At 45.1% G+C, this 22,283-nt stretch overlaps 1 protein-coding gene across 1 annotated transcript; it reads left to right on the top strand.

Annotated features, from left to right (window-relative positions):
- The first annotated feature begins 552 nt into the window (after positions 1-552).
- Smim7 (small integral membrane protein 7) lies at positions 553-8,154 on the top strand. Its single transcript, XM_005333031.5, has 5 exons — positions 553-678; positions 762-803; positions 1,274-1,326; positions 4,117-4,207; positions 6,968-8,154. Exons 1-5 carry the CDS (start codon positions 653-655, stop codon positions 6,981-6,983), a joined length of 228 nt encoding a protein of 75 aa, XP_005333088.1. The 5' UTR covers positions 553-652; the 3' UTR covers positions 6,984-8,154.
- Positions 8,155-22,283: the final 14,129 nt, after the last annotated feature.

Genomic DNA, 22,283 nt, shown 5'->3' with positions numbered 1-22,283 from the left:
CCTCAGTCAGGACATCCGACCCCTGTGGAACCCAGGGGAAACCCCCAAGTCCCACAGGACCCGTTCGGTCAGGATTTTCATCCTCCAAGGGACCCACCAGTCAGAACCCCCTGCCCTGTGGACCACCCATTGGGGACCCTCTCCCCGGCGGTGCCGGCTGAGAGTCCCCGCCTCCCCCGGGGCCCAGAGGACCCCCTTTTGGAGTCCAGTCATTGGAGCGCTCCGTTTCGGAGGAGCCCACTGTGACAGAACCCGCCTCCGGACAGCTCCTCAGGCATCCGGAGCTTCCTTTTTGCAGAAGCCCGGACCCAGCTAGGAGGAAAGAATTGCAGCTGCACTAAACCTCCCGCGGCAGGTCACGCATGCGCAGAACTCTTCCAAAGCGCCCCCACCCCAGAAGGCTTCTCTCTCTCTGAGGCGAAGAAGCATTTTCGCCCCGCCCTTCCTGCCCGGACGCACTGGGCCTCCCCTGCGAGGAGTGGCGCTCGCTCGTAAAGGGGCCTGGCCTGCAAAGGGCGGGACCCTGCCTGCTGCGGCCTTCGATTGGTCCATCTCTCGCCACAGTTGTTCCAGGATTGGTCGATTAGTACTCCTCTCCCCTCCCTTCCTGGGGCTTCCGTTTCCGGTTCTGACGGGTACTTCTGCTGTAACGATGATCGGGGACATCCTGCTGTTTGGGTAATTAGAGGGGCCAGAGGATGGGGAGAGACAGCCAGATGGGGCGAGGGGCGGCCTTAGTAAACGTAATTCTCCTTCTGCAGGACGCTGCTGATGAACGCCGGGGCCGTGCTCAACTTTAAACTGTGAGTAGGCCGCGCTAAGACTGCGCCTCCACCCGGGAGCTCGTAGTCACGCCTCCGCGGCGTAAGCCCGCCCCACGTTGTAGGCCCCGCCCCAAGCCCTGGGTCGACCTCTGGTCGCGCCTCCTCTCTGGTTTTTCTTCCTTTGACCCTCAGCAACACTACGGAAATGTAAATCCGGTCTCCTGCTCATATCCTCTGGGAGCCTCAGCCTCTTTCTCCCAGAAATAGCCCTGCCCTGGACCCTCGGCTACATACTCACTGCCCTTGGACCACCCTGTTCACCTTGTGGGTGTGGCTTATATGGGCCGTGTAGGTGGTGGCCCAGAGACACTCGAGGTCACACAGCATGACAGCGGCAGGAGTGTCCGAAGCTTAGTAATCACGGCCTTCTGAGCTGTGTTGCAGGGTCAGGGGACCAAGCCTTCTTTATGACCCATTGAAAGTGGACATGGTCTTTCTTCTCTTTATAGGAAAAAGAAGGACACGCAGGGCTTTGGGGAGGAGTCGAGGGAGCCCAGTACAGGTAAGGTCTTCTTTCTGCACCCTGCAATCGCACTGTTCACTTAGGAGAGTATGGTTCTTTCTCACCATATCTACCTGGTTTTCCTTCTAACTGAGCGTATGTGAGTGAGAGTGGGTTGGGACTGAGGGTGTGTTCTTCCGTCTGCCCACTTCTGGCACCTCCTCCTTTCTTCTGTGAGACCCTCTCTGATAAGTCAGCACTCATCTCAATTCCTGTTTCAGTGGTTATGATTTTTCATTATGTGTGCTATCATTTGGCTAATGTCTGCCCCTAGCACTGGATTGTAAACTCCAGAGAAGTTCATCCCCTCCCCGTGTCCTCAGAGAGCGGCATGTTAATGCATGTGAGTGAATGAATGAATGAATGAATAGCTCCACCCATCGCTGTTGCTTTCAGAGTGCCTCAGACTTGTGTGCTTTTTTAATTAGTTGCCAAATTGGGAGGTTTTATATAAAAGTTCAGATACCTGATTATTCTTTAAAAAAAAAAAAAGATCAGAAAATCAATCCTGCAGCTTGGGATTTAGGAGCTTTCTTGGCATCCATTGAGTAGGGTTGAAAAGCAGAACCTCGTTGAGACAGGGCCTGGGACTCCACCTCATTCCAGACCCAAGCCCCTTCATATTTGTATCCTGTTACCTACACAGCTTCTGGAGGCCCCAGAATTTTACATTCCCTACTGAATTTATTTATGTGACTCTTGAGAATCAAATGAAAGCTGTATACAACTTGTATTCATTCATTCAATCAATCAGACATTTTTTGAATATCCACTACATTGCCAGCCACTGCTCTGGGTGCTGGGATAAAGCAGGGAACAAGGCAGATGTAGTTCTTACCTCATGGAATTTACCTTGGGGCAGGATAAATATTTATTAAATAAGAATAGGTGGTAAAGGAGGTGATATCAGGAGTCACAAGATGTTGATGGGGTTGCAGCTCCATTTGGAGTGTGTGCTGGGAGGCCATTTGAGGTACCACAGCCAAGGTGAAGGGTGCTGATGCGTGGGGAGCAGAACTGTAGACAGTTTAACAGTTCCACTTTATTGAGGGCCCTTCTGGGTGGCTGCCCTGCTAGAATTTTTCGGCCAGTGTTTCATTTCACCTCCAACCCTGAAAGGTATGGCTCATTTTCCCATTTTATAGATGAGAAAACCGAGGCCAGAGGTAGACATGGCTTTACTTGCCTGTGGCCACACAACAAATGAGTGACAGAATTGGGATTGGAAACTGGTTTTTTGGACTGCAGAGGTTGTACTCTCAGTCACTTGATCAGCTATCCATCCATTCATTCATGCGTGCATGCATTCAGCAGCCATATATTGCCCACCTACAACGTGGGAGACACTATTCCAGGCTCTGGGATTTGCCTCACAGTTCTAAATCAAAGCTGTGGTGGCACAAGGGCTCAGAAATGGTGTCAGAGACAGGAATGGCAAGAAGGGCACCTGGACAGGAGTTTGCTGTGTACTTCTGGATCTGCCACTTTCCCATGCGCTTTGCCTCCCTCAAGCCTCCGTCCATTCAGAACCCTCCCTCTGTGCCCTGAAGGGAGTGCTCCTCATCCCCATTCCCCTTGCCGGGCTGGCCCCTGTACGGTAGTGGCTGCGTTTGTTCAGAGCTCCATGTGTGCCAGGCACCGTGCCGAGGTCTTCTCAGCTACCTACCCGTACCTGAAGAGGAGGAAGTGAGCAGAGACAGTCCAGAGACCAGCCCAGGTCACCTGTGCAGAAGTGCAGAGCCAGGATTTGAACTGCAGTAAACTCCATGGTTGCAGTCAGAGCTTGTTAGCTTCCTCAAAGCAGTTTGACCCCTTGTCCCCAGGTATATGTGCCTGAGTTTGGGAGCTTTCAATTGAAAATACTTTAGAGTCAGCTCAAAGTGGTCAAAGTAGAATTGACTTTGGTACTCCTGGGTCCAGTCTCACACCAGCCCTCTAACTTCTGACTCTCTAGCTCTCAATTCTCCTTTCTCCTATGTCACCAGACTTGTGTTGGCAAAGATGATCCTTGAGCAGGGAATGGCAATTTTTTTTTTTTGGAGGGGGACCAGAGATTGAAGTCAGGGCACTTGACCACTGAGCCACATCCTCAGCCCTATTTTGTATTTTACTTAGAGACAGGGTCTCACTGAGTTGTGTAATGCCTTGCTATTGCTGAGGCTGGCTTTGAACTCTCAATCTTCTTGCCTCAGCCTCCTGAACAAGTTTTTCTGTGAAGGGCCACAAGATAAATATTTGAGGCTCTGAATTATTTGGTCTCAAGCACAAGAACAGTTCTGCTGTGATGGTACAAAAGTAGCCAGAGGTGATTTATAGCTGCATGGGCATGGCTGTATGCCACTTGTCTCACAAAATATTGATATTTTTGAAAAAAACACTGAAAAAAAATGTAAAAGCCATTCTCAGCTCACAGACCATACAAAGAATCAGGCAGCAGGGGCCAGATTTGGCTTGTGGGCCAGTTTTTTGACCCCTTTTTTAGGGCCCTGAGCTTAAAACTTCCCAGCCCAGCAAACCTGACAAAAAATGAGAGATTTTTTCCGAGTAGTTGAGGCAAAAGTCCCAGGGGAATCTCTTACTGGACTGACTTGGGCACATGACCCTCTCTGAGCCCATCAGAGGCATTGGGCCTTGTGCTGTCAGGTAAATGGCCTGAGAGCTAAGGGTGGGGGAATGCGGAGAAAAGCCACACAGCCACTGGAGGGTCTGGATTGTGAGTGCAGCCTGGGCAGAAATCATAGAAGCCCACTGCAGTGGACAGCGCCATAAAAGTGCTCTCTTACTCTCTAGGGGACAACATCCGGGAATTCTTACTGAGCCTCAGATACTTTCGGATCTTCATCGCCCTCTGGAACGTCTTCATGATGTTCTGCATGATTGTGTAAGTCTGGCCCCGCCATCCCCTTCCTGTCTTCTCAACATCATTCACCAGAATGAGAATGCATGACCTCACGGGCGTTCTGTGGCATTTCATTCAGCACTTTTGGGTCGTGGTTTTTGCTTCTAAAATAAGAACTCTTGCCAGAAACAGTGGTGCACACCTGTCATCTTAGCGGTTTGGGAGGCTGAGGCAGGGTAGCAAGTTCAAAACCAGCCTCAGCAACTTAGCAAGGCCCTAAGCAACTTAGTGAGACCCTTTCTCAAAATAGGTTATAAAAAGGGCGGGGGTGGGGTGGGGCTGGAGGTGTGACTCAATGGTTAAGGACCCCTGGTATCAAAAAGAAAACAAAAAAGTAAGAACTCTGCACACAAGTGAGAAAACTGGAGCCTGAAGTCCTGCCTGGCTGGTTTGAGTTTCTGTTAGAACATGGTGTCCTCCAGGTCCCACATGGCTTTGTCCCCTCTTGCCACCTCTACTGGTCTCAGCCTGTGCTTGGCATCTGCTGAGGTGGAAAACATGACTTAAAAGGTCCAGATCCTACTCCAGCAGCCTTCCTAGAACCAGAAGAACTATATCCAGAGTTTATTTTTGTTTTTATGGTCACCTTCACTTTTTCATTAGGCAAAAAAACCCAAGCAGATTGCTTTTCTTTCCAGTCTTGGGATCATGATTCTAACACTTTTGTTAATGAATCACGAGATTCACAGTAAATGGACTTGAAATGAATGCTAAGTTCTAGGCCTCACTGGGTCCATCCCCACATGCTTCCCCTGAAAAGGACAAGGACACAATGTTAACTGTTCTGAGCATTGGAGATACTGAACTCAGGGGTTGCTGGGTGGTCCTTGAGCCAGCCTTGTGGCTATCTGGGTGTGGTTCCAGGATTTAGAAGCTCTGGGGAGAAGGGATTTGACTGGGTCTCTGAAAAGTTTTTAGATCCCAGAATGAGAACCGTGACATATTCCCAGAGAGACCCATCTCCAGGTGTCCTGCTTGGCCAGTCAGTTTCGGAGCATGAATGAGTCCTGCCCAGAAACAAAGGGCTTGTGATTGCAGATCAAGGAATTTGTACTTGAGTGTAGGAGGTGTAACCAGGACTCACAGAAAGTGGAACCGAGTTAGGCGACTCCATCCTTTGTCTCTCTAGGTGCCCATGTATTCACTCCTCATCTGGGGCTGTACTCTGAACTGAAGGCTGAGGCCAGGACAGCCATAGTCCTTGCCCTCAGAAAGTGCACAGTAAAATTGGTGGGATATGGAACTAAAAAAAAGGCAAAAAGGAAACAATCGGTTGAGGTGGCAAGTGGGAAGGGAGCTCCCAGTTTCAGAGATGAGGGAAAGAAAGACTCTGGGTAAGTGCTTCTTAAATCAAGACCTAAAGGACAGAAGGAATCTGCCATTTGCAGAGTTAGAGAAAAAGCATGGCAGCACAGAAAGTAGCATGTGTAAAGGTCTTGAGGCCAGTACTGTTTGCTTTGTGGCCCCTGACAGAGAATGCATGTAAACCCCTGATTTAGGCCAGCTCTTTCAGTGGGGCCTTTGAGTGAGAGAAGATTCTCTTAAGAAAGGGCTTTCAGTTGGGCATGTAGCTTTGCATCCGCAGCACAAGGAGAAGAAGGAGAGACTTTACGCAGGAAGGCAATGAGTGACTTTCCTAGTATATTAGAAAGTAAAGTTGGGTGCTGTGGTGCATGTCTATAATGTAGGCTGAGGCAGGAGAATCTCAAGTTCAAGGCCAGTCCCAGCAGCTTACTGAGACACTGTCTCAAAATAGAAATTGAAAAGGCTGGAGATGTGGCTCAGTGGTAGAGCACTTAACCTAGCAGGTATGAGGTCCTGGGTTCAAACTCTAGTACTGAGAAAAGGGCAGGAGGTGGCCATGCATTATCCCTTTATGAAGATGACATTTTCAAAACAAAAAGTCTAGAAATGTCCAAGAACAGGGGAAGGGTTAGGTAACTTGAAGAACTCTTGTGCTGTGAACTGTCTTGATGCTATCAAAGGTTGCTAGCAAAGATTCTGTGAGAATGCAGAAATGTTTTGAAAGTAAAGAAGGTCAGATGACTCCCTGACAGTTTTTCACTGATGCATGTTGTAGGAAGTAAACATGGAATAAACTCTGACTGAGCACCTGAGTATGGGAGGCAGACCTCCATCGTGGGGTTGAAAGGATCCACTCTTAGGGTCCATGGCAGTGACTGCTGCAGTCGCTGAGGAAGTTGGCAGAGTCCAGGGCACAGCTCAGTATTCCCTGTACCCACTTCTGTATCAGTTGAGCTAAGCTACTTTGGGAATTTTAGGAAATCCTAAAGTAACTTGAAATATGGGGAGAAATATCTGTGAATGTTTAGGGATCAGTGGTGCTGATATCTGTAACTTACTTTGAAATGTGTTAAATCTGTTGGCTGAGCATGGTCGTGCACGCCATAATCCCAGTGACTGGGAGGCTGAGGCAGGAGAATTTCAAGAATGCCAGCCTGGGCAACTCTGTGAGACCCTCAGCAACTAACTGAGAACTTGTATCAAAATAAAAATAAAAAGGGCTGGTGGTGTAGCTTAGTAATAAAGTGCCCCTGGGTTTAATCCCTAGTACCAAAAAAAAAAAAAAAATTAAGAAGTAAGTAAATAGTACAGTATGGTTGACTACATTCACATATTGTGTATGAGCAGAGAATTATATAAAATAAAATAATCTCTAAGAATATTTTTAGACCAGTGGCTTCCCATCCTCACAGTCATTCTGCCCTCTGCCTTTTCCAGACTCTTTGGCTCTTGAGCCCTGAATACAGAACCCAGGATTCATTTTTCCGGATGTCAAGTCTTCATTTCTCTGTTCCTGGTGACTTCAAGAATGTTTTTGATCAGAAAACCAAGGACCTTCCCAGAAAGCCTAAGCTTGTGGTGGGTGGAAAAATATTCACCAAAATGCACGTGGCTTCCCAGCCATGTCACTGTTTTCAAAGATAATTTCACTTTGGCCTCTGAATTGGAATGTTGTCGACTTAAGGGGTCTCTGGAGGGTCTCCTTAAGGGGCCTGATAAGGTGACATTCCCCTTAGAGGAGAGAACGTGTCTGGGTCATTCCATCGCATTGGAATCCTTTCTATGTCAAGCTTTCACAAGAAGTCTGATTTGGGATATTTCTTGCTTTATTTTTAATAACCATCCTTTTGGTTAGAATTTGTATAAATTTTTAAAAATCATTTTAATCCAGGGGTCTGAGCAGAAGAGTTGGCTTTTAAGTTTGAAGCATCCTCTTTTGGGCAGTGTTTATAAATAACAGTGAGTTCTGGGTTCCCTGCATGATCTGATAGTGGCTCTGGGGCCAGCCAGGTCCTGATTTCAGATTCTTCCCCTGTCCCAGTGATAGTCTGCTTGGCCACTCAAAGCAGCCAAGGTCATCCCCAGGACTTTAAGGAGCAGGACACCTGTCACAGGGACACCAACCTTTTTGTTTAGACACTAAACTGTTAGTAAAAGGGATGAGGTGGGCCACTGTCCAGTGTTGCAGAAGAGGAGTGGGGATGGCTGGCAGTGTCTGATGGGAGTGTTAGGAAAAAATTTTCTTTGCTTTGAAGTCCTTTGTTAAATAAAGTGACTCTGGGAGCCACTTGTACACCCGCAAAGACGAAAGTGATTTCTTTGTGTGATACTCACCACATTCTGAAAGCTCAAGTTCAAGTGCTTCTCATATAGGTGGTTTTGAGTTTGAAAAACAGCGAGTCTTGATCTAGGAAATACAGTGTTTGCTCCAGAAGTTTCTCTGAAAGGGAGTTCTGGTTTCATTGCTAAAAGGATACATTGGTGGTTGGCATCCTAAAGCTGATTTGTTTGTTTTGATTTTTGAAATCTTGATATGTAGGTAAACCTGGAGGGAAAAAAAAGGTAAATATGCAGATTTTTAGAACTCAATAGCAATGAAAATAAAGCTCATTTCTAAAAAGGAACTTTTGTTTATATTTTTTTAATTTATTTATTGAGATGGAGTCTCACTATTTTGCCCAGGCTGATTTCCTATTTTGGGGCTCAAGTATTTCTTCTGCCTCAGTCTCCTAAGTAGCTGGTACCACAGGTACATGTTACCACACCTAGACGATCATGACATTTTTTTTTTAAGCCAAGACATCATCTTCCGACTTGAAGCATTTCGAATAACCTTGGGAAAAACACCCAAGATTCATTTTGAAGGCTGTCATGAAGTCAGAAAATAGTTGGTAGTAGATTTTCCCTTTTAGATTTCATTTGATAAATGGTGGTTAAGAATTGGGCACATGTGATTTTGACCTTCTAGACCAGGGTCAAGTTCAGTTTCATGGCTACTCAGTTACCAGCTTTGCCAGATCTGGGCCTTTGTTCTTGTCATAAATACACAGGCCAAGGTGTTGCCCATCCCTCCTTCAGCCATGTGAGTGGTGAGAGGGCCCCTTGCTGACTTTTCAGCCTGGAGCTGGGGCTTCTGGGAGGCGAGGCATTGGCCTGTGAGGGGGAGGAATTGTGTGCTAAGAAGGAATGCTCTCAGTGGAGGTTTTGTTTCAGTAGTTGTATTTTGTGCCAGAGAACTGTTATCTCATTGTTAAGTTTATATAAACAGTGGCTTTCTCACATTCCTGTTGGAAGCTGCTATACATCTTAGAAAGTGAACCTCATGAATGTGTGAATGTGTCTAGTTCTTTTTTTTTTTCAGTGCTGGGGATGGAACCCAGGGCCTTGAATGTGCATCTTTAGGAAGCTTTTCAGAAGCCTTCATTGGACTCTGCTACTGAAATTTGAATTTTGGGAGGCCCGGCTCAGTTGAATTGCTCATGCAGTTAGTTAGATGTGGGTTAGTGAGATGTGGCTTCACTCCCATCTCTGGGGCCCTAGCTAATTGCTTCCCCTTTCGAAGCCTCAGTTCCCATGACTCTAATAGGCCTGCAGCTCATGCTGGCCTGGGATGTGAGGTTCTGCAAACTTGAGCATGGGCCAGGAGGCTGACGGCACAAGCTGCCTGTGAGCGCTTGACACCAGTAGGTGTCGTCACCGTGTGTTTCCTCTCTCCTTCCACCTGCACTGGTACAGGCTGGCCCTAACATTGAAAACTGGAACTGCCTCTGGCATGGTAAACCTTTGTCTTCACTTTCCCGTCCCGGTTTACATGTGCAGGTCTGTGTGTGTGACACAGTTCTGATGTGGGTCAGGCAGTGTGGGTTCTGCTGGTTTCATCTAGCATCCTTCCCTTTATACTTTCCCAGCGTCCAGAGAAATTTCATGGTTCTCATTTCAATAACTGTCTCTTTAACCTTGACCTTCTTCCTGGACTTGACATTGTACTTTGGCCACTGTTATCAATGCGACAATTATTACCAGTGTTGTGACCCTCATTAGCTTCTCTCATGCTTGGGGCAGAGACCCTGGAAGGGCATATTGGAATATCACTGTGGCTTTAGTTCATTTTACTTGTTTGGAAGTTTCTTACCACTTATATATACTTATTGTCAGAACATTATAAATGGGGCTGGGGATGTGGCTCAAGCGGTAGCGCGCTCGCCTGGCATGCGTGCGGCCCGGGTTCGATCCTCAGCACCACATACCAACAAAGATGTTGTGTCCGCCGAGAACTAATAAATAAATATTTAAAAAAAAAAAGAACATTATAAAATAGAAACTTGCTAGAAGGCAAAAATTCACCTATCTGCATATTGCCCCCAAAGACTTACCTGGTGCACATCCTTCTGGCTCTTTTTCCATGCAGTGCTATTTGAGTGTAGTACATCATTTTCTTTATGCCGTATGTTATCTTAGTTATCTTCTTGTCTGCTTTTCTCACCTGATAACATGACCATGCCTTTTTCTACAGTATCCTTTTTTTGGTTTCCCTGTGGTGCTGGAGAGCAGGTTCAGGGCCTCCTGCGTGCTTAGGCAAGTATTCTACCACTGAGCTACATCTCCAGCCGTACAGTGTTATTCTTGTTAACTGCAAATACTTCATGGTAAGGACATTATATGATTAGTTTAGCCAGTCCTCAGATGATAGACACTTGTATTATCTACATTTTTTGTCTGTTATAAATAACACCTTGATGAACATCTCTGTGTTCCTCCCTAATGGCTTTTTGGGGATCATTTTTTTGAAAAAGTTCTACTTTGACAACTCTAGACTAAGAATCCTCAAAGAAAAATGCACCTGGACAACCCACATCCTTGTCTTTATTTTAACCAAAGAACTTGGTTCTAGATCCTCATCAGCTGTGACTGAGAACAATGTTAGTGTCAGGCTACTTCAGTTTACATAAACTGCGAATGAGGACAAGTTTTTCAGCTCCATCCAAATAACTGTTTCCCTGTGACAGCAGAGAAATGACAGCAGTTGGCTGCACCTTGGCACCTCTGCCTCCCCCAGGAGGGTCTTAACCACTTCTGAGTAATACAGCCTGTTGCTGCTCACCCTGGGGTGTTTTGCGTGAAGGCACTCCCAGTGAGGAGCCGCACATGGCAAACTCCAAGACCACAGAGCTGCACCTGCTCTGGCCATGTGTCCTTTAGGGTTCATGTTTGAACCCATTTTTGCTTCCTCTGCCCTTGTCATTTTGCAGAGTCTTTCCTTTGTATGGGAGTCTCATTGCACTTTAGTTCCAGCTGCTCTAGAGCAGGGGTTAGCAAACTACAGCCCACAGTCAAGTCTGGCCCACTGCTTTATCTTGTTAATAAAGTTTTATTGGAACATTGCTATGTTCTTTTCTGTATATGTTGTCTACAGCTGCTGTGGCTATTCTTGCACTTCAGCCACATAGGTGAAGAATTGTGGCAGAGACCATGTAGCCCACAGAACTGAAAATATCTCCTATTTGGCTCTTTATCAAAAAAATTTACCAACCCTTAAAGATGATGGCTAGAATATGACGGAGAATCTAAAGGTGTTCCTTCTCCCCCAAACACTCAACTGAAATCTGCATTTCCTGCTGTCTGGATCTTAATAAACATTATTTGTTTGCAAATAGGTTTTATCAACTTTGCCAAAAATCTAGCCAGCGTTTTCAATGGTGTGGTTAGTAGACTGAAACCCAATTTTATTTTCTCTTGATGGTGGGGGAGACCCTTCTTGTCTCCCTGAATTCTCTCAGAGCAGCAGTGCAATGTGATAACGAGATCAGCTGTCATCTGAAGTGGTGGATTTGAAAAGCCAGCAAAGCTGTCATTAGCTAGGCATTTTCTTTTAATTCCAACTGTTTGATTATCTCTTTCTTAGCCAAATTTGAGTTTATGAAATATTTGACAAGCCTCCAGATGTTTTCCTGTGTTAATGGAAGATACATGCAGTATGTGTATAAAGCAAAAGGCATGCTCTTAAAAGCAAAAACAAGGTGTAAATTCTACTTAGAGTTTGTTTTCACCATCCCCTGGATTTTCATTATGATACAGAGAAAAGCACTTGATTTTCTTGAACCCCCTCTCTGGCACTTGAATACCTGAAAATGAGAGTTCAGCAAGTATTCCTAGATGAGAAAAAGATCAGTAACAACAAATTGGAAATTCAGACTTTACATTTTTTCCAATGAGAAAATGGTGGGCAGGGTGGTGGAGGTAGAACTCAGTGGGAGTACTTGCCCAGCACGTGCAGGGCCTGGGTCCCATCCCCGCACTGCAAACAAAACAAGCAAACAAAAAAGACAAGAACTCCGTCACTATGTGGTATGCTGGCTTCCTTTTGGACCTATGGGTTGTTGATCTGGGATTGGTGAACTGTTGCCCAGATCTGACCCATAGCCTGTCTTTTTCACAGCCCGGAGACACAATGATTTTTTTATTTTTAAATCATTACAGAAAAGCAAAAGAAGAAAGTTAGAATAGTCCTTCCTTATTAGTACTTCCTTTGGTTTCAGTTACCTAGGATCTGAAAATGTTAATTAGAAAAATAGTAGAAATAAATAATTCATATTAGTCCTAGATAACTTGAATTGAAGTATGCTTTTTGTGGTGTTGGCGATAGAATCTAGGGTCTGCATGCTAAGCAAGTATTCTATCATGGAGCCACACCCCCCGCCCTGGTATATTATTATATTTCAGTATTAGCTATTGTTGATTTCTCACAGGGCCTAGTTTGTAAATTAAACTTTGTTGTAGATACCTATGTATAGTAAAAATCATAGTGTATATATAGAGGGTTTGACACTGTATGGTTTTAGTCATATACTAGAGGTCTTGAAATATTCTCCCTATAGATAACTACTGTGTAGGAAATTCAGAACAAATTTTTTTTTTTTTTTTTGTAGCGCTGGAGATGGTACTGAGGGCCTTGCATAAGCTAGGGAAATGTTCTATCATTGAGCTAATCCCCAGTCTGAAATTCAAAATTTTTGGTTCATAAATCAAGTTATTGGAACACTGCCATGTGCATTCATTTACACCTGATCTAGCTTTCCTGCTACAAGGGCAGGTCTGATTTCTTGTGATAGACTATCTGTCCCTCAAAGCCTAACAGATTTGCTTTCTGGCTCTTTAGGGCAAAATTTGCTGACCTGTGAAATGGGCAATTTAAAAAAAAAAATGGACATCTTACAGGTGTGGATCCTGTTCATTGGTGTCCAGTTCACATTATTGTTGTGCCAGTTGGTGGTCAGTTGTTGTGGGCACAAGAGTACAGACTGTTTGGGGCAGAGAGTTGTATAAGTTCTTTAGAGGGATTAAAGCTTTGGTGCCTCTAATTAGAGTTCATTGTGTACATAAGAATAAAAGGGGGTGCCCTGGTTAAGGACTGATTGTAGCAGAAAGTGAGATGGTGGTGTGGATCAGACATGAGCTTTGTCAGTTATAAAGTGTGATTTGGGGCAATGTCTTGGTCTTTTGCAATTCCATGTCCTCTGTGATGTGGGGGACAGTGAAGGACAGAGCCACATCATAGAGGGTCTGTGCCTACACTCTGCCTGGCACCGAGCAGGTACTTAATTTGTGATTGCTGTTTTTGTCAATTTTGTTATGAAAAGACCTCCTTGGCAGGGTTTGTGAGGTTTAAATGAGTTGGTGTATTAATCAGCTCTGGCTGCTGTAACAAAATACCAGAACTGGGTGGCTTAAACATCAGAATTTATTCTGTCACAGACTGGAGGCTGGAAGTCCATCAGTGTACCAGTAGGGTTGGTGTCTGGTGAGGGCTCTCTTCCTGACTTGCAGGCAGCCATTTTCTCACCCTGTATTTACGTGGCCTTTTCTCTGCTCACCCCTCGGTACTTCTCTCTTGTAAGGACAACAGTGTATGGGGTTAAGGCCCCACTATTCTGACTTTGGTTTTCCTTAATTACCTCCTTAAAGGTCCTATCTCCAAATGTGGTCACTTAGGAGGTTAAGGCTGCATGATAGGAATTAGGAGGGAGCATAATTTCAGTCCATAACAGATGGCCAAGGGTCTGGCCTGTAGTAGATATTCAACAGCTGTTTTTAGTCCATATCTTTGGCATAGTGTGTTTCAGGTCATTCAAAAACAAAACAAGCCAGCATAGTGGCATATGGCTGGAGTCCCAGCTGTTCTGGAGGCTGAGGCAGGAAGAGTTTGAGGTCAGCCTGGGCAATATAGCAAGACCCCATCTCAAAAACAAAACGAAACAAAAATCCCTGGTGGGGTCAAGGAAGACACCTGAGAAGTGCAGTGAAGGGACTTGGTCTCCTGGTGCTCTGGGAAAGGGTATGTGTGTAAGTGGATGATGGCTTCAACTACAGCATCTCAGACCTGACAACCCTGGGGGTCCTTGGAGGATACTCGTGAAGTGTAGATTCTGCCTAACAGGTTGAGGGGTGCAGGCTGAGAGTCTAGATTCATTTCTTTTTGTTCATTTTGGGACTGGGGATGAGGACCTCATGCTAAATATGTGTTGTGCCGCTGAACCACACCCCTGCCACGATGGCCTACATTTCTAAGTTGCTTCCTGGTGGCAGGATATTTCTGGTCCCTGGACCTCACTTTTAGTAGCCAGGGCCTATGCTGTCTAAAACAGTAGCCACTAGCTACGCATGGATGTTTCAGTTAACTAACGCTAAGAAATCCAGTCCCTCAGTTGGAATAGTTGTATTTCAAGTATATTAAATAACAGTGTGCTAACTGGGCTGAGCCATGTCTATAGGAGAGGCTGTTGGCTTTTCAATAAAGAGCTGTGCCGTTATTAGAATGCATGAAACTGGAGTGTGTGTGTGTGTGTGTGTGTGTGTAAGAGAGAGAAAGAGAGAGAGAGAGAGAAAGACACACACACACACACACACTAAACTAAGACTTGTGTTGCGCTGTTCTGGAAGCTGGGAAGTCCAAGGTCAAGGGGACAACATCTGGCCAGGGCATTCTTGCCGCATCATTCCATGGCAGAAGGGCAAGTGTACAAGTGCCAAATAGCAGGGAAAGGGGCCAAACTCATCCTCTATCAGGAACCCACTCCTGAAACATTAATGGCATGAATCCATTCATGAGGACAAAGCTCTCATGATATGATCACCTCTTGAACATTCTTCCTCTCAATACTTTTGCTTTGGAAAGGAAATTCCAACATGTAACTTTGGGGGATACATTCAAACCATAGAAACAAAGCTGTATTCGTTTCTTCTTGCTGCTGTAACAAATAACCACAAACTTCATGGCTCAAAATAAGAAAAATTTATTCTCTTACAGTTCCAGGGGTCAGTAGTTGCAGATGTGACCTACCTGGCTAACATCAAGGTTTTGGCAGAGCTGGTTCCTTCTGGAAGCTCTAGGGGAGAGTCTGTTTCCTTATCTTTTCCAGCTGCCACAGGTGCCTTCCTCCTTGATCCACAGCCTGTTTCCTCCATATTCCAAGCCAGCAGTGGCTTGTGCAGTCTCTTTTATAGTGCCCTATCTCTAATCCTGACTCTTCCCTATTTAAGAACACGTCTTGCTGGACGCGGTGGTGCACGCCTTGGGGACTGAGACCAGACAATTGAAAGTTCAAGGCCAGCCTGGGCAACTTAGCAAGACCCTGTCTCAAAACAAAAAGGGCCTGATATGTGGCTAGAGCAATTGCCTTGCATGTGCATGGCTCTGGATTCCATCCCCAGCACCGCAAAAAAAAAGAAAAAGACGAATAGACTTTGTAGACATTCATCCTTTCCTGTGTCCCTGGGAGTTAACACCACAGAGCTTGGGTTGCTCTCAGGGACAAGTGCAGTTGAATCTTCATGAGTGTGCATTGCCTAGACCCTTTTCAAATTCAAGGAATCTTCATCTGCTTGCTCATGTCTCCTTACCTCACCTTGTCAAATTTGATGAGATAAGACAAAGTGTTTAGCCTTGGGCCAACATTCCAGTTCATAGAAAGTGAACTGAAGTTTCAGAACTGTGTGGGGAGAGGGGACTGTGGGGAGGTGGTGGTGGCTCCCTGGTTTTATCAGACTCTTACCTGAGGACAAGTTCATGGCGTTGGAGAGCATACTGCAGGGTGAGTCGGGCCCAGGAAGGGCACAGGGGAACTTTGGTGAATGGCTTGGTTGTGTGTGTGTGTGTGTGTGTGTGTGTGTGTGTGTGTGTGGTGGGCAGAGGCAGGGTGGGGGTCTGTCTGGAATTTCACTTCCTCTCTTAGAACAAACAGAACTTGTCCTGTGCCCCTGCTTTTTGTATTCCTCCTCTACCCTTTGGCATACCTAACGTGCTAGGAGTATTGGTGCCATCTCAGTGTTTTCAGTGAGGAAGTTGAAACCAGGTCCAGGGAGGTGACTTACCCAAAGTTGTGAGAGTCATCAGTGGAGTTGGCAAGATCCGGGTTCTCCTGACCCTTCTCTACTTCCTATGCCACTGCTTCCCCACCTGCAAGTGTAGAGTATTTGGCGCGGGTCTCTGTGTCCCATTATATGGGTTCACACCATTTGACTGATGACACAGATCCTGTGAGCTAGGGGAAGGCACTCAGAACGTGCCCAGCACACAGGAGGTCTTTGGGAGACGCCACTGACTGGTGAGGCCTCTTCTAAAGCTGGAGGCACGAGGGCCATTTCTGAGTGCAGAGCTTCCCTGGTTTTTGAGCAGCGCCCATTGTGTGTCAAAAAAATTCAAAATATTTTGAGCGCCAATGTGACGCCACAAGAGGAAAAATCATTCCATGAAACTTTGTTTCATTCATGAAATTTTAAAAAATCTTGTGTAGAATTACCTTCAGGCTATGTGTGTAAGATGTGTAGGAAATGTAAATGAAGTTTGGTTTTAGACTTGGGTCTGTCCCCAAGATATTTTATCATGAAATCCAGAATATTTGTGTCCCAAGCATTTTGGATAAGGGATACTTAGCTTGTATATTCTGTGTCTCATCTCATGGGACCTGGGTTGTGCTGTCATCAAAGCATCATATTTTCTAACAAAACATTTGGACATTCACATAGTTGGGAAGTGAAGACTGCAAACAGCCTCAGCACAGACTTTGCCATTAATTGAGTTTCCTTCAAACTTAACAAAAATATTTTGAGCTCATGGAGCTTTTGGAGTTCAGGATTGTGGAGAGCCTCTGTGATGGAGCCTTGCCCTGCCCCTGTCTTGCTGAGAGGTTTGGGGGGGTGTTGTCATTCCTCTTTGTACGTCAGTCTCTTTGTGAGGAGGTGGCTCAAGACCAGGTGTGAGTAGCTCTCCACATTGTGGATTCAACCAACCAAAACTGTTTGGGAGGAAAATTGTGTATATCCTGAACATGCCTAGGTGTTTTTTCTTTTCAGTCCCTAAGCAAAACAGTATCACAACTATGTATTTAGCATTTACATTCTATTAGCTACTCTAAGTCACTTAGAGATTGTATAAAATATTCAGGAGGACAGGTATGGTTCCTGTGCTAGTACTACATCATTTTATAGAAGGGTTGTGAGCAATTATGGATTTGGGTGTCCACAGGGAGTCCTGGAACCATGCCCCATGGATACCATCAGATAACCCTGCTGGCCTGTGATTTGTTTTTGGAAATCCTTCTTTGGTGTATCTTTGGTGTTTCCCTGTGTTTGGGTACCTCATGCCTTTGTTCCTAGAAAGTTCCACTGGTCCTGTGGGGTCTTTTAGTGTTGCTTCTACCCGTTCTGCCCTTCTTCCTGTGTCCTGGTTGGCTTTCAACACTAGCCCCTTGGCCCTTGTTTTTAGCTCTTTGGGGAAATGGCTTATACCTGGTTTGGCTCAGAGTCTGGCTCAGGACTGGGCACAGTGGCTCTTTGCATTCATGGATTCAACCAACTGGATCAAAAATAATTAGGAAAAAGATTGTGTATCTTACTGAACACACCTAGACTTTTTTCCTTTTCCATATTCCCCAAGCAGTGCAGGATAACAACCATGCACACAGCATTTACATTTTAGTGGCCATTACAAGTCACCTAGAGGTGGTTTAGACTTCACAGGAGGATGTGCAGAGGTTCTGTGCAAATACTGCTGTTTTTTAGAAGGGACCTGAACATCTGCAGATTTTGGAAACCCTGACTTCTGGGCTGGACTTATTGTCCTGTCCCAAATCCAGCCCACATGAGTGATCTGAGAAGCAGATCCCTTGGATGCCCAGATGGCAGGTGTGGAGAGAATAACTCAGGGGTGGTGAGGAAGAAGACAGGCGGGAAACCCAGGGAGCACAGGTGGATGGCACCGCGTGCATGATGCGATGCACATTGGCTTGTGACAAGGACCTCATAGCGAGGGCTTAGGCAAGATGAAATAGAAGACCCCTGAGAAGCAGGGGGGAAAAAAGATTTAATTCCCGTGTCAGAAAGAGCTGCCTAGAAGTGTGTGTACCGTCCATCAGACAAGATTCAGGCCAGGTTAGGTTCACAGAAGGAGAAAAACCCGTGGGACAGATGACCAGGCATGAAGTGCTACACACACAGGCTGCTGAGCACATGGAAATGGAAGGATCTGGCGAGGTGTCCAGCTCCAGTGGGGAGTTGAATGACCTTGGGTGAGTCTCCTCTCTGGCCTCAGGCTCTCCCTTACGTGTAACCTGAGGCTTGGAACGCTCATGTTATTCCTGTAGTCCAACTACTTGGGAGGATCACTTGAGCCCAGGACACTTGAACAAAGTAGATCCCCCTCTCAAGATGATGATGATGATGATGATAATAATAATAATAATAATAATAATGGCAGTTGTTTGGTTATGTAGTGCAGCATAATAGATGCTGCAACATTCAGAGGCTTCAGACCACAAGTATTTGGTCACAGCTCTGTGAGCCGGCAAACTGGATAGGGTGCAGTAGGGACAGGGCACATGGTGTCCATTGGGGTGGGTCGGGGGACTTGTCAACTCACACATCTGGCACTTGGCCATGTTGGACCAGCCTGGCCAGGTTGGTGTTCTAAAACTGCAAAAGCAGAAGCTGCCAGGCCACCTCTTCCTTTTTATCCTTTTTTTTCTTTGACAGTTTTAATGAGGTAAAATTCACATGTAGTTCACCTGTTTAAAAGTGCATATTTCAGTTATTTGGGGTACATTTACGATGATGGGCAACCATTACTATGATAAATCCAGAACATTTTTATGACGTCCCACCCAAAGAAACCCTAACCCTATTGGCAGTCGCTCCCAGTTTGCTTTCCCCAATTCCTGGCAATTGCTGATCTGCTTTGTGTCTCTATGGATTTGCCTGTTCTGGACATTTCTACAGATGGAATCATACACTTTGTGACCTTTGTGTCTGGCTTCTTTCACTCAGCATCATGTTTTTAAGACTCATCCAAATTGTGGTCTGTATCAGTGCTTTATTCCTTTTTATGGGCCAAATAATATTCCATGGTGTGGATGTGTAGACATTTACTCATTAATCTGTTCATGGGCATTGGGGATATTTGCACTTGGTGGCTATTATGAATAGCGCTGCTGTGAACATGTACACACACCAGTTTTTATGTGAATGTTCATTTTCAGTTTTCTTGGGGAAGATTCTAGGAATGAAATTATGAGTCACATGGTAACTGCCAGACCTTCTTAAGGTTTTAACCTGGACCAAGCAGAGTATGGTGTGTGCTGCATTCTCTTGGCTAAAGGGAGTCACATGCCCAGTCCGGAGTTGAGGGGGTCTGATAAAAGGACCTGCTCATCCAGAGTGGTTTCCTCAGGGTCTTCATGTAAAGTCCTTACCATGGACCTTAAGGCAGTATAGGTGCTCAAAAAATGTAATTCCCTGTTGTTACTCCTTTTCACTAAAACTAATGATACCAAACTGGGGCAGTAAGGCAAAGATAAGCTGTGGGACTTCGATCTTCATCCATTAGTCGCCAGCCTGAGAGCAAATCCATCACCAGTGTCTCGGGGATTATGGGCTCACTGCAGATTAGCCAGTGACAATGATCCGTCAGGCAGTGAGAACTGTAAAGGCTTCTGAAGATGGGAACTATCCCAGCACTTAACAGGATGGCTAGAAGGCAGTACATGTTCCTTCTAGAAAATAGGATACTCCAGGGAAAAGTGTAAGAGAAAAATTTGTCCTTCTACTTATCAGAGAACAACTATAATATTTTGGTTTTCCTTTCTCCTAGTATTCTTTCTGTGTATCACATGCATAAGTGTGTGTTTGTGTGTATAATTTTAATAAAACTAAAATTAAGATCATAATGTATGTAGTTAATATACTTCGTTTGATCATTTTTTAATTAAATTTGGAGAATCTCATCCATCTTTATGCTATTCAGTACTGGTTTTTAATGGCTGATTCTCACAAATACACGTGTGCATATGTGTGTGTGTGTTTCCTTTTATTTACTTTTTGAGATTTACTTTTACTTTATTTTTTCTTTTTTGTGGAGGTGAGGGTGGAATCCAGGGCTCAGGCATGCTAGACAAGCACTTTTCTGCTGATCTCCGCCCAACCTTGGGTTCACTTTACAGCGTTGTAAGGCTGGCCAGTCTACATGTACATGCCTCAGGAGACCACGGCCCAGGTTGAGGTCTAGAGTGTTGCAGCACCCAGAAGACTCCCTGTGGCCTCTTCCAGTTTCCAGCCCATAACTTTCCCTTGATGTTGAATTGACCCTCAGTCCGTTTATACTCCCTCATTACTGGACACTTAGGTTGCTTCTAATCTCTTGCTCCTGTAAACAGTGCTGCCATGAACTTCTTGTACACGCCACATTCGTCTTCTGTGATTGCTTCCTTGGGAAAAACTTTTAGAACCTGTGAAACAACAGATCAGAGGATATGAACATACTGCAGTATCTCAGTTGAAGTGCTATCTCCTTATCAAACATCTTTCCTGGTTCTGCTGTTCAGAGTGACTTTTTCCCTGCGTGGTGTTCCAGGAGTACTTTCCTTGTATAGAAAAATCACAGTATTGTGTTAATGGACTCAACTTGGTTCCAGTGCTTGGCTTCAAAACTAGAACTTTAAGAGCAGACTGTGAGTGCCTTTGTGTCCCCTTTACTTGGAGATAAGATAAGTAGCAGACACTTCAGCGTTAATCAAAACCAATTAAAACTGCGTTCACTTTTACAGTAAATAGGACTAACTGCAGAACCAAGCAGAACTCCGTACACCCATCTTTAGGTGCTTCTGAAATTATGTGGTTGAATGAGTTAATAAATGAGAAAAGGTGTTTTAAAAATCCCCACCCAACTCAGCAAATGAATGGGCCAAAGTAGATGATCAATTTTGTCAGTTTTGTTTTTCCTGTTAATCACTGGAGCCCTCACATCCCTTACTGGGATAAGTCCAGTGGCTTGATCTTGAAATGGCCTGTCAACCCGGGAGCTTGTTTCTGAATAAAAGTCTGGTGAACACATTCCTGCTGTTGTTCCATCACACTACGTGGTGCCACTGTTAAAGATGGTCCAATAAGGTTGTGAGGGTGGTGGAGCCTGCCTACTGCTCGCTTCTCCCCTCTGTGATGCCCTTGTATGCCCAGGTTCCTGCTTGGGTCACAGCAGAGTGTTACGGGGAAAAAGAGCACACTGTCTCCTTGTCAGGCTTGACTGAAGATGCCCTGTGCAATGCTGCCTAAAACTAACTTTCTGCTTCTCATGGCAAGAGAAGTTGTGGACTCAGCCATGTCCTCTCCCTTTCTCTCTGGAAGGAGGCCACTTTTGAGGTGAGACAGATTTTCAAGGATGTTAAAAACACAAATGATCTTGTGTTTTTAGGACAGTGGGGCTGTCAGAGGGGCTATCATTTGTCATTGACAACTATTTCAGCAAGAGGCTTTATGGCATGCTCTGCCTTTGCATAACTGATAGGAGCCATTTCAAGTGTCTTCAAAGGAGCAGAAGATTGGCTAGGTGGACTGCAGCGCCTAGCTTGGACTTTAACAGAAGCTGCTAACTTGTTAAGATGCCCATTATTGGCTGTTTATAGTTATAGTCTCGCTATTCTCTGTTAATTGTGAAATAAAACCATATATATCTACCTGTGTCTATGTGTATCCTTATATGTATAGAGGATTTGTTAACATTTTATAAAAGATACCATTGAAGGAATATTAAAGGCCCACAGTGTTACTGAATCTGTGGAAAGAAAATGCATGCATATGCCTGGGGTGTATCTGATGAAATATCCCTTATTCCATTTTTTTTTTGGTGGGGGGGATGTGGTACTGGGGATTGAATCCAAGGGTGCCCTACCACTGAGCTTAACTTCAGCCCTTAGAAACAAAAAGGCTGGCCTTGAACTTGCAATCTTCTTGCCTGGGTTTCCTGAGTATCTGGGATTAAGGTGTATCTCTCTGCACCCAGCTGTTCCACAAATATTAAGAACTTTTCCGTCTACTGAGAATTCTGAAATGAGCCAGTGCCCTCATGGAATACAATTTAATGCCTAGTTTTTTGTTTTGGTTTGTTTGCTAGGGCCTTACACATTCTAGGCAAGCACTCTACCACTGAGTTGCACCCGCACCTGCTTCTTAGTTTAAAAACCTTTTTAAGGGGCCAGGGCTGAGGGTCAGGGGTACAGACAGCACTTGCTTAACATGTGTGAGACACTGGGTTCAATCTCCAGCACCACATGAAACTAAAGGTATTAAAAACCTTTTTAAAAATCAGGTAAGTTGTTTTCTAGCTTTTTCTTAAAACAGCCTGAACCATGCAAAACAAATTGTTCATTTCTATGTAATCCTTGACCTAAAAGATGTGCACCTGAGTAGAAATTAAGAGATAAGACTGGAA

The sequence above is a fragment of the Ictidomys tridecemlineatus genome, chromosome 2 (assembly GCF_052094955.1).
Source record: "Ictidomys tridecemlineatus isolate mIctTri1 chromosome 2, mIctTri1.hap1, whole genome shotgun sequence".
In the NCBI taxonomy this organism is placed as follows: domain Eukaryota; kingdom Metazoa; phylum Chordata; class Mammalia; order Rodentia; family Sciuridae; genus Ictidomys; species Ictidomys tridecemlineatus.
Note: the sequence above shows the minus strand (reverse complement) of the source record. Positions and strands in the feature narration are given on the sequence as shown.